Source organism: Schistocerca americana, chromosome 1 (assembly GCF_021461395.2).
Source record: "Schistocerca americana isolate TAMUIC-IGC-003095 chromosome 1, iqSchAmer2.1, whole genome shotgun sequence".
In the NCBI taxonomy this organism is placed as follows: domain Eukaryota; kingdom Metazoa; phylum Arthropoda; class Insecta; order Orthoptera; family Acrididae; genus Schistocerca; species Schistocerca americana.
The window spans coordinates 254,355,892-254,374,172 of NC_060119.1; the positions used below are offsets into that span (position 1 = coordinate 254,355,892).

General features: G+C 42.9%; 1 protein-coding gene across 1 annotated transcript in view; it reads right to left on the minus strand.

Annotated features, from left to right (window-relative positions):
* The window catches only part of LOC124623707, a 148,415-nt gene that overhangs the window by 84,948 nt on the left and 45,186 nt on the right, over positions 1 to 18,281 (minus strand). Inside the window, exons 4-5 of the mRNA XM_047149060.1 lie at positions 11,547 to 11,904; positions 3,308 to 3,594 (exon numbers count right to left, since the gene is read on the minus strand). Coding sequence (XP_047005016.1) covers positions 3,308 to 3,594; positions 11,547 to 11,904 — 645 coding nt within the window. The remainder of the gene's footprint in view (positions 1 to 3,307; positions 3,595 to 11,546; positions 11,905 to 18,281) is intronic.

Genomic DNA, 18,281 nt, shown 5'->3' on the forward strand with positions numbered 1-18,281 from the left:
CCCAAGTGGTCCAAAATCGGGCCACTGTCACATCTGAACGCCCTATAAATTTGGATATTCACGATTCGACCAGTTGGTCAAATGAAGACCCACAATGAAGCCCCCCTTTCTCTATTGGCCTTTGGCATTAACCATCTATCCAGAGAAATGAGTAAGCAAATTTGGTAAACAATATCACAGATACAGCATTGGCATCAGATAAATGGTTCAAATGGCTCTAAGCACTATGGGACTTAACATCTGAGTTCATCCGTCCCCTAGACTTAGAATTATTTAAACCTAACTAACCTAAGGACATCAAACACATCCATGCCCGAGGCAGGATTCGAACCTGCGACCGTAGCAGCAGCGCTGTTCTGGACTGAAGCGCCTAGAACCGCTCGACCACAGTGGCCGGCCATAAGCATTAGAAATAAATTGGAAATTTGTGGTAAGGTCTTATGTGACCAAACTGCTGAGGTCATCGGTCCCTAAGCTTACGCACTACTTAATGTAACTTAAACTAACTTACGCTAAGGACAACACACACACCCATGCCTGAGGGAGGACTCGAACCTCCAACGGCGGGAGCCGCGCGGACCGTGACAAGACGCCTCAGACCATAGGCATTAGAAATTACATTAATTCCAGGTAAACTTCATTGTACACTCTGCACATTCAGATACTCAACACAGTGCACATAGCACAACTTCCTGCTCTGGAACCTTTTTGTCTGATTTATAACTGGATATCCGCCTCCTGCAGAAACTGGGCAACACTGACATAGCCTTCTGTGGTCAGCGTCAAAACAAGTCTGTGGCAGATGTAGATATTGTGTGTGGCGTGGACTGGGCGGTTTTTTAGGTTAGATGGCCTCGAGCAAGTACAGAAAGGGCAACAGCCTCAAAGGGTGCGGGGCAGGACATGCGGGAATCAGTGATCATAAGGCCGTTGCAGCATCCCTGAATATGGAAGTAAATAGGAACATAAAAAACGGAGGAAGGTTTACCTGTTTAGCAAGAGTAATAGAAGGCAGATTTCAGACTACCTAGCAGATCAAAACGAAAATTTCTGTTCCGACACTGACAATGTTCAATGTTTATGGAAAAAGTTCAAGGCAATGGCAAAATGCGTTTTAGACAGGTACGTGCCGAGTAAAACTGTGAGGGACGGGAAAAACTCACCGTGGTTCAACAACAAAGTTAGGAAACTACTGCGAAAGCAAAGAGAGCTTCACTGCAAGTTTAAAGGCAGCCAAAACCTCTCAGACAAACAGAAGCTAAACGATGTCAAAGTAGCGTAAGGAGAGCTATTCGTGAAGCGTTCAGTGAATTCGAAAGTAAAATTCTATATACCGACTTGACAGAAAATCCTAGGAAGTTCTGGTGTTACGTTAAATCAGTAAGTGGCTCAAAACAGCATATCCAGACAGTCTGGGATGATGATGGCACTGAAACAGAGGATGACACCGTAAAGCTGAAATACTAAACACCTTTTTCCAAAGCTGTTTCACAGAGGAAGACCGCACTGCAGTTCCTTCTCTAAATCCTCGCACAAACGAAAAAATGGCTGACATAGAAATAAGTGTCCAAGGAAAAGAAAAGCAACTGAAATCACTCAACAGAGGAAAGTCCACTGGACCTGACGGGATACCAGTTCGATTCTACACAGAGTACGCGAAAGAACTTGCCCACCTTCTAACAGCCGTTTACCGCAAGTCTCTAGAGGAACAGAAGGTTCCAAATGATTGGAAAAGAAGAGCACAGGTAGTTCCAGTTTTCAAGAAGGGTCGTCGAGCAGATGCGGAAAATTATAGGCCTATATCTCTGACATCTATCTGTTGTAGAATTTTGGAACATGTTTTTTGCTCGCGTATCATGTCATTTCTGGAAACCCAGAATCTACTCTGTAGGAATCAACATGGATTCCGAAACAGCGATAGTGTGAGACCTAGCTCGCTTTATTGGTTCATGGCACCCAGAAAATATTAGATACAGGCTCCCAGGTAGATGCCATTTTCCTTGACTTCCGGAAGGCGCTCGATACAGTTCCGCACTGTCGCCTGATAAACAAAGTAGGAGCCTAAGGAATATCAGACCAGCTGTGTGGCTGGATTGAAGAGTTTTTAGCAAACAGAACACAGCATGTTGTTCTCAATGGAGAGACGTCTACAGACGTTAAAGTATCCTCTGGCGTGCCACAGGGGAGTGTTATGGGACCAATGCTTATCACAATATATATAAATGACCTAGTAGATAGTGTCGGAAGTTCCATGCGGCTTTTCGTGGATGATGCTGTAGTATACAGAGAAGTTGTAGCATTTGAAAATTGCAGCAAAATGCAGGAAGATCTGCAGCGGATAGGCACTTGGTGCAGGGAGTGGCAACTGACCCTTAACATAGACAAATGCAATGTATTGCGAATACATAGAAAGAAGGATCCTTTATTTTATGATTATATGATAGTGGGACAAACACTGGTAGCAGTTACTTCTGTAAAATATCTGGGAGTATGCGTACGGAACGATTTGAAGTGGAATGATCGTATAAAATTAATTGTTGGTAAGGCGTGTGCCAGTTTGAGATTCATTGGGAGAGTCCTTAGAAAATATAGTCCATCGACAAAGAGGGTGGCTTACAAAACACTCGTTCGACCTATACTTGAGTATTGCTCATCGGTGTGGGATGCGTACTAGGTCGTTGACAGAGGAGATAGAGAAGATGCAAAGAAGAGTGGCGCGTTTCATCACAGGGTTATTTGGTAAGCGTGATAGCATTACGGAGACGTTTAGCAAACTCAAGTGGTAGACTCTGCAAGAGAGGCGCTCTGCATCGCGGTGCAGCTTGCTGTCCAGGTTTCGAGAGGGTGCGTTTCTGGATGAGGTATCGAACATATTGCTTCCCCCTACTTATACCTCCCGGGGAGATCACGAATGTAAAATTAGAGAGATTCGGGCGCGCACGGAGGCTTTCCGGCAATCGTTCTTCCCGCGAACCATACGCGACTGGAACAGGAAAGGGAGGTAATGTCAGTGCCACGTAAAGTGCCCTCCGCCACACACCGTTGGGTGGCTTGCGGAGTGTAGATGTAGATGTAGATCTGACGATGTTCAAGCCTGGTAAAAACACTAAACACGAAGAACGCCAATGCAATCTGGTGGCTGTTCTATCTCTCACAGAGAATTGCATCTCTACTCATTAATCTACCCGTCAGTGGTGTGTAGGTACACTGACGTCCGAACGCGACTTCTGGTTGCTTCACTGCTTTTGTCAGGTAGTGCGTTTCGTCTGGTGAGGTTTCTGGTGTGGGTGGTGTGGCGCGGCCTTACTTGAATGGCAGCACGAGTGTCATCCAGGAGTTGTCGGTGAGCATCTCGGGCGTGAGGAAGGTGAGGCAGTGCGTGGTGTAGGGCACGCTGAGGTCTATGAAGCGCAGGTGGTGCGGCGTGTAGTGGAAGCTGCCGAGCGCGAGCGCGGCGCGGCCCTGCTGCAGCTGGCCCAGCAGCCCGTTGACGGAGCCGTCGGCGCGCTGCGTGCCCCACTTCTCCTCCTGCCAGCCCGCCGGCACGTACAGCTCCACCGCGAAGTTCATCGACTGCGACAGCGCTCCCAGCACCTGCACCCGTCCACCTTACCCGCTCACTGCACAGCCCACCGGCGAGGCTTTTCGTAAAACGGAGAAAATACCAGCAAAAAATGCAATTCGTCCATAGTAGAATACTCTTACCTTCAAGCATTATGACCACTTCGAAGATCGAAAGTCTCCTCTTTAGAAATCAGCATGGATTCTACAAACAAAGATGTTCCAAATCCCAGGTCGCTCTGTTGATCCTGATACCCAAAACGTTTGTCATGGTACAAATGTAATAATACTGTACCAACAGCCGTTTTTTTTCATATTGTTTTATTAGGCAACCAATTACGATGTTCCAGTCACGTCATCTTCAGGCCTGTCACATGAATAACACCAAATACCACTCGCACAAGTATAAGACAAGGCACCAATGTCACACATGTGACAGCTGTTCACAGTACAATATCAAAGTACACTACTGGCCATTAAAATTGCTACAACAACAAGAAATGCAGATGATAAATGGGTATTCACTGGACAAATATACTACACTAGAACTGACATTTGACTACAAAAAAAAAAAAAAAATGGTTCAAATGGTTCTCATTACTATGGGACAACATCTGAGGTCATCAGTCCCCTAGAACTTAGAACTACTTAAACCTAACTAACCTAAGGACATCACACACATCCATGTCCGAGGCAGGATTCGAACCTGCGACCGTGGCGGGAGCGCGGTTCCAGACTGAAGCGCCCAGAACCGCTCGGCTACACCGGCCGGCCATGTGATTACATTTTAACGAAATTTGGGTGCATAGATATTGAGAAATCAGTACCCAGAACAACCACCTCTGGCCGTAATAACGGCTTGATACGTCTGGGCATTGAGTCAAACAGAGCTTGGATGGTGTGTACAGGTACAGCTGCCCATGCAGCTTCAACACGATCCAACAGTTCATCAAGAATAGTGACTGGCGTACTGTGACGAGCCAGTTGCTAGCCCACCATTGACCAGACGTTATCAATTGGTGAGAGATCTGGAGAATGTGCTGGCCAGGGCAGCAGTCGAACATTTTCTGTATCCAGAAAGGCCCGTACAGGACCTGCAACATGTGGACGTGCATTATCCTGTTGAAATGTAGGGTTCGCAGGGATCGAATGAAGGGTAGAGCCACGGGTCGTAACACATCTGAAATGTAACGTCCACTGTTCAAAGTGCCGTCAATGCGAACAAGAGGTGGCCGAGACGTGTAACCAATGGCACCCCATACCATTTACGACAGTATGGCGATGACGAATACACGCTTCCAATGTGCATTCACCGCGATGTCACCAAACACGGATGCGACCATCATGATGTTGTAAACAGAGCCTGGATTCATCCGAAAAAATAACGTTTTGCCATTCGTGCACCCAGATTCGTCGTTGAATACACCATCGCAGGCACTCCTGTCTGTGATGCAGCGTCAAGGGTAACTGCAGCCATGGTCTCTGAGCTGCTGCAAACGTCGTCGAACTGTTCGTGCAGATGGTTGTCTTGCAAACGTTCCCATCTGTTGACTCGGGGATCGAAAAATGGCTGCACGATCCGTTACAGCCATGCGGATAAGATGCCTGCCATCTCGACTGCTAGTGATACGAGGCTGTTGGGATCCCTCACGGCGTTCCGTACTATCCTCCTGAACCCACCGATTCCATATCAATCATTGGATCTCGACCAACGCGAGCAGCAATGTCGCGATACGATAAACCGCAATCGCGATAGGCTACAATCCGACCTTTATCAAAGTCGGAAACGTGATGGTACGCATTTCTCCTCCTTACGCGAGGCATCACAACAGCGTCTCACCAGGCAACGTCGGTCAACTGCTGATTGTGTATGACAAAACGGTTGGAAACTTTCCTCATGTCAGCATGTTGCAGGTGTCGCCACCGGCGCCAACCTTGTGTGAATGCTCTGAAAAGCTAATCATTTGCATATCACAGCATCTTCTTCCTGTAGGTTAAATTTCGCGTCTGTAGCCCGTCATCTTCGTGGTGTAGCAATTTTAATGGCTAGTAGTGTAACTGCTGTTGGTACAGTATTATTGCATTTCATCGACCAGCCGCTGTTCCATACACTGGTGGCCAAGATGGGGTTACATTTTTTCGTGATGTTACACGTCGCCTGCCCACCGCTTCCCATAACAAGTGGACCCCAAAGAAGATGATGCTGTGCTGTGTGGTCTTAGGAACATCTGAGTCCATCGTACTGAAATACGCGAATCAAGTAGTAATTTTGAACACCAATGAATCAAAGCTTATCATGGGGTGTAAGTGAACGGGGAAGGTTATACCATAATTGTAACAATGAAATGAGCACAAATCTGATTAATTAGCTGAAATTTATTCTGCATTTAAGAGCCATCCTTGGCACTGGTTACGTGTTATAGTAAGATGACAACAAATTAATTTAATATTGCGCTTAATAATACATTAATTTTTGGCGTTTTCATCCTTTACTACAGTAAAAAGGACGACAATGCAACGCTTAATATCATAAACTGAAACCATCTGGATCTTTCAAATTTATGTTTTTGAAAGTTTTCAGTGTAATGTTTCCTTAAAGCATGCAGGAACTAAATAGCGGTACGTCAAAGCTAACACATTTTATGTGTACTCAGTTTGCAAGTAAACAGCACTAACTATCCACTGACATATTTTTATGAATAAAATTTTGGATATAACTAATGATTTCTTAAGAAAATTTCGTTTTCCTACAAAAATTTGAAAATCAAGATTCACCTGAATAAAAAAAATCAATATTGGTGTGCTTGAATTATTTTATTTATGAGATTTTACTGAAACTTTACTGCGCAGTTTGGCAAAACAGCCAACTTGCACACTACCATTGGTGACAGTCGAAATCTTCAATTATTTCAGTATTTGTACAGCACTCCCATACCATACTCCTTCGTTCACTCTTACGTCCACGATTCTTGCCATCTATGGTCGCACTGTTTGTCCCTCTCTCTTGTGTTGTGGCTATGGCTGCTCTATGTCCGAGTTTACAAGGATTTTTCCTAGTTTTGAGACAGTCCGGGAGAGTCAGAGTCCTGAGGGGGGGGGGGGGGGAGAGGGGGTTACACAACCACCCAGGTTAACGTAGACCTGTTTTGTGTCTGGAAGAATTAGACTGATTTGAAATAAATATATTTTAATAAATCTTAGTCAAAAGTCTTTAGCCGGCCAGTGTGGCCGCGCGGTTAAAGGCGCTTCAGTCTGGAACCGCGCGACCGCTACGGTCGCAGGTTCGAATCCTGCCTCGGGCATGGATGTGTGTGATGTCCTTAGGTTAGTTAGGTTTAAGTAGTTCTAAATTCTAGGGGACTGATGACCTCAGATGTTAAGTCCCATAGTGCTCAGAGCCATTTAAAAGTCTTTAACTATATTTGATACAGGCTCCCATGTAGATGCCATTTTCCTTGACTTCCGGAAGGCCTTCCATACAGTTTCGCACTGTCGCCTGATAAACAAAATAAGAGCCTACGGAATATTAGACCAGCTGTGTGGCTGGGTTGAAGAGTTTTTACCAATCAGAACACTGCATGTTGTTCTCAATGGAGAGACGTCTACAGACGTTAAAGTAACCTCTGGCGTGCCACAGGGGAGTGTTATGGGACCATTGCTTTTCGCAATATATATAAATGACCTAGTAGATAGTGTCGGAAGTTGATGCTGTAGCATACAGAGAAGTTGCAGCATTAGCAAAATTGCAGCGAAATGCACGAAGATCTGCAGTGGATAGGCACTTGGTGCAGGGAGTGGCAACTGACCCTTAACATAGATAAATACAAATGTATTGCGAATACATAGAAAGAATGATCCTTTATTGTATGATTATATGATAGCATAACAAAAACGCAGTTACTTCCGTAGAATAACTGTGAGTATGCGTAGAGAACGATTTGAAGTCGAATGATAACATAAAATTAATTGTTGGCAAGGCGGGTGCCAGTTTGAGATTCATTGGGAGAGTCGTTAGAAAATGTAGTCCATCAATAAAGGAGGTGGCTTACAAAACACTCGTTCGACCTATACTTGAGTATTGCTCATCAGTGCCGGATCCGTACCAGGTCAGTTTGACAGAGGAGATAGAGAAGATCCAGAGAAGAGCGGCGCGTTTCGTCACAGGGTTATTTGGTAAGCGTGATAGCGTTACGGAGATGTTTAGCAAACTCAAGTGGCAGACTCTGCAAGAGAGGCGCTCTGCTGCCCGCCAGGTTTCGAGAGGGTGCGTTTCTGGATGATGTATCGAATATATTGCTTCCCCCTACTTGTACCTCCCGAGGAGATCACGAGTGTAAAATTAGAGAGATTCGGGCGCGCACGGAGGCTTTCCGGCAGTCGTTCTTCCCGCGAACCATAAGCAACTGGAACAGGAAAGGGAGGTAATGACAGTGGCACGTAAAGTGCCATCCGCCACACACCGTTGGGCGGCTTGCGGAGTATATATGTAGAATATAGATGTAGAAATGGAGTTTGGCGCATAGGTAGTTTTGTTCATTTTGTATTTTAAAAAACCCAGCGGCGAGCACACTTAGACGCTCTCCTATACAAGTATTTTCCGTACTTCGTCGTTGAGACCAATGAGAAACCGCCGACAATCGACGACAATCGCATGCATAGCGCCGCCCCACGCCAATGTATCGTCGACAGACTGTATGTGTCTGGGAAAATAACCCGATTTGACCCAAATGACTCGGATTTTCTAAGTCTTTGTCCAGGGTCGGTAGTTTAACAGTTGGCAAGCCAGTTTCTGACGCTACCTGGGCGTCTCCTCCAACGGTTTAGAGTCCCTGTGTCACATTGTATGCTTTCTACTGCTTGCACCACATAGCTCCACGTGATTTCCTGATGAGTACAGTATTATTCCAAACAATTCACTTTTCTTATCGGCTCCTTTTTATCACCAAACTGCTACATAAAACTGAGGCTGAGTTTGTTTCGGGGTAAAGTCAAGCGCCAGCACGCCAGTCGGTAACGATGGAGCAGAGAGGGCTGTGAAAAGACGTCAGCCAATTACACGCTAGCCATCCCCTCTCCAGGACGACAAGGCGATAGCAGCGGCCATTATGCGAAGACGACATAAGCGCCGCGCCCGACTGGTGGTGGCCCAATTGAACAGCAGCGTCAAGATCAGGCACTTGTATAGCAGCGACTCAGGAACTGTACATGGGCCGTCCACAAAGTAAGTTCCGTTTCTATCTGCGGCAGCGCTACGATCGCAGTTCCGAGTATGTGCGGCAGTTACTCTGACTCAAGGAGAAGACATGTACGCCATTTTTAGATCGCTGCTGCCGACGTGTGCTTTGTAGTCCTTCTTTATAATGCCGCCGCGTGTGAAATCAAATCTGAGATTCCTTTTCTAAATGCAAAGAAATTTAAACCAAAGGAAATTCATTGGCAATTCTGCGAGGTTTACAGACAAAATGCTATGAGTCATTCAATGGTTAGAAGATGGATCAGATTTTTCAGTGAAGGACATGATCAAGTGCACAATGAAGAACGAATTGGGCGCCCGTCTGTGGTTACTGATGAACTGGTTCACACAACTGAAGAGAAGATAAATCACAACAATAAGTTTACACGTACAAGGGGAGGCCATGACGTTTGGAATGCGGATTTATTGCAAACTTCGTACACTCGTAGTACTCCATGAGGACAACAAAATGTGTAGTGTGTACTTCTCAAGCGTTATTGAGAAAATCGCAAGATGATTTCGGTCATCAAATGTGCGTGGCCATTTTTACCATGAAGCGGCTGCAGCCGAGTGGTGCCGTCACGGTAGCTCAGCGTGTTCGATCGGAGGGCTGGTTGGTCTCTGTAATAAAAAAAACTGAGTGAAATGATCAACAAACGAACTTGACCGGATGTCATGTGACGTCCGCAACGAACAAACACAACGATCAACAACGAACAAAAAAAAAAAAAGAAATGCGTGTTGCGTCAGAGTGTTAGCTACCCTTTGTGATAAAAGAACTGAGCGAACGGGTCAACGAACAAACTGAACGGGTGTCATCGGACGTCCGTCCTGAACAAATTCAACGAGAAATGTAGAACAACTGATTTTTTTAAAAAAAGTGGTTCGCGTTCAAGCTGCTGGATCGAGTTCCGTTCGTCAGTTTTCTTTTTTTATTTTCAACACAATCATTTTCTTTACTATTGATGACCTGTGGTATCGTGTTGAAGCTGCATGGGCACGCCATACAAGCTCTGACTCAATGCCCAGGCGTATCAAGGCCGTTATTACGGCCAGAGGTGGTTGTACTGGGTACTGATTTCTCAGGATCTATGCACCCAAATTGAGTGAAAATGTAATCACATGTCAGTTCTAGTATAATATATTTGTCCAATGAATACCAGTCTATCATCTGCATTTCTTCTTGGTGTAACAATTTTAATGACCAGTAGTGTAATTAATGTGACTGGACTGTGTATGTAGTGATTGCTAAAACTGCAGTATTTCTCGTCGCAGTCGGTTATGTTTAACCTCCAGCTTAGTAGACTTGTCGAGAATGAGGGTGTAACAGTACTTTGCGGGCAGGCGTGTCAATTAGCATCATATTAATTAATATCGGGGAAGAATTAAAAAGGGGAAAGTAATACGAAACTTTAATAACTGCACAGCATTACTAAGAAGCAATATAATGAAAAGTAATAAAAAACAAAGTAGCAAAAACCAAGGGGGACAGCAAGATATAGGGGCGCGTTTGTTTTTCAATAGATATAAAAGAACATGTAACACATTATTGAGCTCTCTACCTTCACTTATTGCGATCGGGCTAGTCGATGAAAAAGTGGTACGCGACTGCGAAATTCGTTAAGGAGATTGTTTAAAAACTCTTCAAGCACGTTTAAAATACATTACGTGTGACGAAGTGATCAGAGACGTTTATTGTCGGGTGGAGTGAAAATGAATCCGACAACATGATTCGAACTTTTTGCTAGCTGGGAAAAATACTCTTGGGAAACTATTATGGTTGTGGAACCCACGAAAGTTGTGCACAACGGAAAGCTATAGTTTACGTAATTCTGCATTTTATGGTGAAACGCGTGTGCGCAGAACATTAATACAATCTTATCCTTGGACGGTTGCGGGGGTAACTGATACAAACAACGCGCCAGCATAAAAAATAGTTCGCTTATTAACTACCAGATATTAATTAACGGGGACCTATGATACTAAAAAAGAAGGATAGGATCATCACCTCCAATCCCGATTCATATTTCATATTTAATTAGTGGAAAGAGAAGTGTTAATAAAGAAACTACATTTCAATTTATCCACGATTTTGGCTTCATTAAGTAGACTTGACTACATGATAAACAATATCTGTGGAAGTTGTATCGCCATAATATTTATCCAACCAATTTTGTGGGACACCAAAAATGTAAATGCATGAAATTGTTCTTACCGCGGATGTATAATGTGTGAGTGTGACGGACTATATTGAGAAACTGAACATCGATTACGTACTTGCACGTTTATCTGCGAAAATGGTCCTTGTCAGTACATCAGCATAGAGTTGGAATAGAATCACTGGAACATTGCAAACCATTCGGATTAATCGAACATCTAAATACGGATAATGCTGGTACCACCAGGATGTGTTCTTTCTCCTCACCCCCGTGGCAGTAATTAAATTAAGAGTCAGCTGGGAAATACATTTAAATCAACTGACGACCATTGAGCTAGCGTCACGAATTTTCAAACGTCCACTGCCGTGTATGAAGGCGAGTGACACCACGAGTGTTAAAGTCGATTGAGGGGTGTCGCCGTGATCGTATTGAATGACATTGAGCAGTTACAAGGGGTACAATGTAATGAATGGAAATGCCGTACCCAGATTCTGGGAGGGGGACTGAAATGTCGCTTCTCGACCCGGGGATAGTGCCACCACTCATTCGCTAGCCATTTCAATGCGCGACCCCACTACAGCGGCCGCTCGTACCTCGACTTCGAGGCCAGTGAAGCCGGCGTCGGAGTGGAGGGCGGCGGGGACGTTGTTGAAGGTGGCGGCGACGAGCGGCTGCCCGCGCAGGTTGGCAGCCTTGTCGCGAAACAGGTCGCGGCCCGAGTGCAGGCGGCCGCGCTTCCACGTGTCGAGACGACGCAGCACCAACGGGAAACGCGCCGTGGCCGGGAACGGCACCGTCGACAGCTCGAACCAAGTGTCGCGCCGGGCGCCGCCGTAGCGCCGCAGGAACACCACGTCCACCAGCTTGCGCCACAGGCCGAGCAGCGGGCGCGCCAGCAGCCGGTCGTCGTGCAGCAGCAGTAGCAGTGCGCGGCTGCTCAGCCGCCGCTCCCTGCGTAGCACACCCATACCACTGTCTAACATAACAGTCGCGACATTCACTGCTAGTGATGGGGAGCTCGTGAATGAGTCGTTCAAATGAACGCTTCACTCCAGTGAAGTGTGAACTAAGCACTCAATTTCAATGAACTGTGAAAGGTGGCTACACTGTGCCACTGCGCCAGAGAGTGCGCCAAAGAGTACTATTAAGCCGCCTCCACAGTGCGTGTTACGAGATCGTAGAGGTCAGTGCTTGTTGTGACATTGGAGAGGACAGTGTGTGTTAAGAATTCATAGAGACAGTGTGTGCGTGGGCAGAGCTCGTGGTTGTTGTGAAGTTGGAGCAAGATGTTGTAGTAAAGAGTGTTGTTTCATGTCTTATGCAGTTATTTGATGGGAGAGATAGCATATGTTATTGTAATGAGTGCATTTCGTCAATATATATGAAGGTAAAATTTATAATGTTCCTTTATTTGTTGTGTATCTGAAATAATGTGTCACTACAGGTTCAGTCAACAAAGCATCTGGCTTGTGTTCTTGGATTAGAGTGTAATTGTGATTTTTTTGCGTAATTGTAGTTTTTCTAAATTTCTTTTGTCACGTCAGTATAATTGATATCAAAATTCTTGTCTTGTTGAAAAAGAACCGTGCCAGATGCGTACGTTGAGTCACACTCCCACATACAGAACAGTTACATTTGTGCTTGGATTTTGTAGGTTTTATAGTTGCTGGGGTCTTAATTAATTAACTGTGTTTACGAAAATTTTCATACATTGTTCTTTGCAGTCAGATTGCGTAATAATACTAGTCAGGGCCAGCCGATTACGAGACTTACGTAATCGGACATACAGTTACAAAAACAAAAAAAAAACATTTTCAATTGATTATTTAATTAAGCCCCCATGCACGTGGCGACCGCTGCTTCGGATCGTCCCTTGGATTCTTCTGATTGTGAAAATTGTAGACTGTAGTATTGTTGTAGTAATTTTGAGTTTAGTGATTGTAGTCTGTATTGAGTGTGTAGATTTGGTAATTGGCATTCTTCTAATGGTATTTTTCAAAATTTAATTTTTATTGCCTTGTATACGCGTTTGACAAATTAGTGCAATTATTTCAATTGTCCGATCAATCGTGTTTGAGGGAAACATCTCGTGTGAATAGTACTGTTGGAGATAAGGAGTCATTGTGTGTGATTTTCGAACAGTGACGAATTTTTTGTGTATTTTGTAAATGATTACGCGATCTATGAAAAAGGCAAAAATGATGAATAGTCAGAATAACGAAATTGTTGACATGGCGAACTCGCCAACAGAGGAAGACAGTGTCATGAATAATGTAGTGGAAAACAATTTAATAAGCAAGGAAAATAGTCCGGTAACAGTTCAAAATGTTTCTCAATCAGAAAATTCACAGTTTACGAGATTAACGACAGAAGAGATAGAGCAGTTGATGGGTGCTATATTAAATTTGGGATCACGAATGGAAACACAGTTTGAATCACTACTAGGAACAATTAAAACAGTGGGATCTGAAATTAAAACTGAGATGAAATCAATGACAACACGGTTATGCTCAAAAATAAGAACAATTGAAACAGAAATAGGAACAACTAAAACCGAGATGAAAGCAGTGGGATCACAGTTACGATCTGAATTAGAAACTGATAGGGGAACAATGGAAACTCAGTTAGGCTCACGAACGGGAACATATTTCAAAAACATGAAAGACGAATTAAAGAGGGAAGTTAGAGAGGAGGCGCAACCGATTTTGAATTCTCACAATAATAGCTTAATTTCAACAGAAATCAGACAAGAGGAACAGGGCAGGGAACAGGAAGAAGGAGATCGCGTGATAGTACAGAAATTTTCAGAGTTAAATTTACAACGTGCACAAGACAAGGAAGAAATAATTGAAAGAATCGAGGAATTCGTACCAAATGACAGAATAAATAACTTAACGCAACAGTGTGAACAGTTAACTACTAAATGTGACAACACCGAAACCCGAGTCGCGACATTTACAGAAGACGTAAATAAACAGAAAGAACAATTAAGTGACTCATCGGAAAGAGTTGAGATGATCGCAGATAAATTGACAAGTGTTAGTTTAGCAGAGGGGTATGAAGAAAGTAATTTATTTCATTTACGGGATGCAACAAGAGAGCGCCAGGCGCGCGAACTTTACAATAATCGACATTCGGACCGGGACAGACGCGGTAGGTCTTTGTCGCCACGAGGCGAAAACTTTGACTATAAACACTTTTTGACTGTCCGGAAATTTAAGATCTTCCGCAATTCTAAGAATGACATACATCCATGTTCATGGCTAGATCAATTTACGTACGTACTTCCGCCAGATGTGCCACTAAGTCACAAACTTGAAATTATGTGCGGCTATTAAGGTCCTCAGGGGGTTCACTACTCTAAGTGAATATGTGCCGTAGCGAGCATAGGGCCCCGAGCTGTAGTGGTGCTATTTCTCTTTTAGTTTTCTGTACCGCTGCCTACTCTTTTACTATTCTTTGCATCTGTCAAACCAGCTCTTCTACTATCAGTCTATCTAGAGAGTAAGTAAATAATAACCTGATATGACGATTTTACCTAAATGAGATTTCGAAAATTACTGTTCTAACCTATTAATGTCCTCAGGGGATTCACTACTCTAAGTGAATATGTGCCGTAGCGAGCATAGGGCCCCGAGCTGTAGTGGTGCTATTTCTCTTTTAGTTTTCTGTACCGCTGCCTACTCTTTTACTATTCTTTGCATCTGTCAAACCAACTCTTCGACTATCAATCTATCTAGTGAGTAAGTAAACAATAACCGGATATGACTGTTTTACCCAAAGGTGACTTTGGAAATTACCGATTGGACTTACTGTACCTATTGCAGCATTCATTCGCAGTTTAAACTAAATGTTACCTGTTTATCTTCGTGACAACATTACTTCTTATGTTGACGACATTCTTATTGCGAAACGTTCTTGGAGTGAGCACAACAAAATTTTGGATTCATTATTACGTATTTTTGCACGAGTTGGCATGACAGTGAACTTGGAAAAATCTGAATTTGGTCGTTCTCAGGTGAAATTTCTCGGCCACATTATTTCTACAGAAGGTATTCTCCCTGATCCAGAGAAATTAGATGCTATTCGTAATTATGCTGTTCCTACTACAAAACGTGATGTTCGTAGTTTCCTTGGTGTCTGTAATTTTCTTAGACGCTTTGTTAAATTGGACGATTTGGCCACACCACGTTTATGTGAACTATCTGGAAAGAAATCTAATTGGTGTTGGGATGAGGAAGCTCAGTCAGAATTTGAACAACTTCGTGATGCTTTAGTTGCTGCTCCACTTCTTTCACATCCAGATTTATCGAAAGAATTTTGTTTGGCGACGGACTCATCATACAAAGGCCTAGGAGCACATTTATTTCAAGAGATAGAAGAAAACGGCGTTGTAGTACAGAAGACTATTGCATTTGGAAGTCGTGTTCTCTCTAAATCAGAAAAGAATTATTCGATTACGGAACTTGAAGCTTTGGCTGTTGTATGGGCTTTCACAAAATTTCGCACATTTTTGTTTGGCAGACATACTAAGGTTTACACCGATCATCGAGCTCTGGAATTTCTTATATCAACAAAATTAACTCACGGCAGATTGTCACGATGGGCGCTGTACCTACAGGAATTTGACTTTAGTATTGTTTACATACAGGGTTCTTCTAATATTGTTGCCGATGCTTTATCACGTGCACCTATGGGTTTGAAACAAAGTGCTGAAGAGGACTGCAAGGAAAACAATTATTGTTTGATGTATATTCAAGGTGTTGCGTTTGAGAACTTTATTTCGTCTTCGCTCCAGGATATCGCTAAGGAGCAAAATAAGGATCCAATCTGGAAGGACATTAAGGAGAAGTGGAGGAGAAAGGAAAGCGTGGCGATTAGACAGCATTATCTAGTCCGCAATGACATTCTTTTTAAACGAAAATCGGTCGACAACTCCGTTTGGTTAGTTTGTATTTCTGATGAGTGGGTCAATAAATTGATTTGGTATACGCATCTCAGTTATGCACACTTTGGTCCCCGAAAATGCTTTCATAAATTACGAGAAAATTGTTACTTCAGTAATATGGAAAAACGTATTCGATCTGTTCTTGCCAAATGCAAATTATGTCAAATGGCTAAGCCTCCAACGATTTCTCACAGAGCACCGTTGTTTCCCGTCATTCCAGCGAAATTAAAGGAGATGGCTGCAGTCGATTTGTTTGGTCCAGTGGTTCGTTCTACTAATGGTTTTGCGTACATTTTCGTAGCAGTGGAGTTGACGTCAAAATATGTGTGTTTTACACCTTTACGCAAAGCAACAGCTCGTTCAGTATCTAATGCTTTCATCAAACATTTTCTTAAAGAAGTTGGTCATGTTGACAAGGTTATATCAGATAATGGATCACAGTTTCGTTCTAAAATTTGGCTTCGTACTCTACGGCGTCGTAAAATCAAACCAATTTTCATTTCACTTTTTCACCCTCAATCTAATGCTTCAGAGAGATGGATGAAGGAAATCAATAAATTGTGCCGTCTTTATTGTCATCAGAATCACAGAACTTGGGATCAGTATCTTCATATTTTTCAAAACATTCTGAATGAACTTCCTAATGACTCAACTTCTTTACCGCCTCTATTGACATTAAAAAATAAAGCACCAACAAATCGCATTTCTGAAATCGTTCCTTTTCCGCCTTCACGGAAACTGCGGCATTCTGAAGTTGTCAACCTGGCTCTACGAAATATTGCGTCTGCGGCTGCAAGAAGAGAGAAATCAGCTAAACGTCCTGGTCGTTTAAAAATCTTGTCAGTTGGTCAGAAAGTGTTAATTAAGTCTCACCGTTTGTCTCATAAAGGAAAAGGCTTATGTCGCAAATTTTTTTTGCTTTATAACGGTCCATATAGAATTCGCAAAATTATACATGATAACACTGTTGAAGTAGAAACTCTTAAATCTCGACGCTCTAAAGGAATACATCACATATCAAACGTTAAAATTTTTGTGGAATGACATACTTGTGAAAAACTAACAGCTAGATGTAAACACGCAGAGAGTACAAGGATACCGCGCTGTGTTTTGGCGGCGGCATATACTCAAAGCAACAGTCAAGTCTGCGCGCCGCACAAGGCAGTCGTTGACCGCGAACAATAGCTTCCTACGTCACGCGCCTACAGCTGATCGAGCGCTCAGTGCGAATGCACTGACAGACATAAACAAATACACAGTCTAATTTCTCCGACTAAATTCTGTATAAAGCTATAAGGATTTGTTGAATTGTGTTATTAACATTCAGTATTTTGCAGGATACGGTGTATAAAGTATTTAAGACCTTCAGGTAAATTCTGTGCGTGTCCGACGTTAAGATGACCTGCTATCGAGAAATTTTCAGGAAGAATGTAATTTCGAAGAAGAAACTAATTAAATAAAAAAAAAAAGGTAACTATTAATTGAGTTTATTTTCAGGTAACAAATTTCCACTTAGGTACGTACTTTAGACGTAATTTGCTGCTCGCGATTACGTGATTCATACTTTGTGCTAAATTTCATGTTCTATGAAATTACTTGTGAAGCGACGTGCTTGCGTACGTTAACTGATTTTGACAATGATTATTAATGAACTGGGTTGTAACTTGTGTATATTATGCATCGCTTGGCTGCACTGCTTTTTCACTAATGTCATTTTTTAATTATGTGCCTGCTGTGCTTATTTATTTAAATTATAATTGTAACCTGATTAATTGTGCTGACTGTGGTTATGTATGTAGGTTATACTTTGTGATTTATCTGCTTGCGCCTCCATGTTTACTTATTAAAATGACATATGAATATTTATTTGCTTATGCTGATATGATGCTAATGACCTGTTTATTATGTAAGATATATGTTTGCTGCTTTTTGTATGGATTGCATATTTACATATTTCTGTTTTGTTGCCATAACTGCTCTTTAATTTGGTGTATAGAAATGCTGATGTACTGTGTATAAACATAGAGTTTAGGTCACACTACTGTATTAATTATAGATTGTTCGCCTGGCAGAGCCTCGTTGTAGGAATTGTGCTGCATCCACTTGTTGACATTCTGTTCTCTACTGGTATATTTACTCGCTATTGCATGTTTTGCTTACGCTCAGTGCCTTATATTTTTAAGATAAGAAAATTAACTGCTATAATTCGACGAACGACATTAGTACAAGAAAGTCATTGAAGTCACATGAGCTGAGGTTTTATGGAAGCTGTATAAATGTATGCTAATAGGAAGGAAGCTAACGACATGACAGACCAAAACTAGGTTTAGACCATTAACAGTTATTACACTGCATTTTCGTGAGCAATTGAAATAGGAAG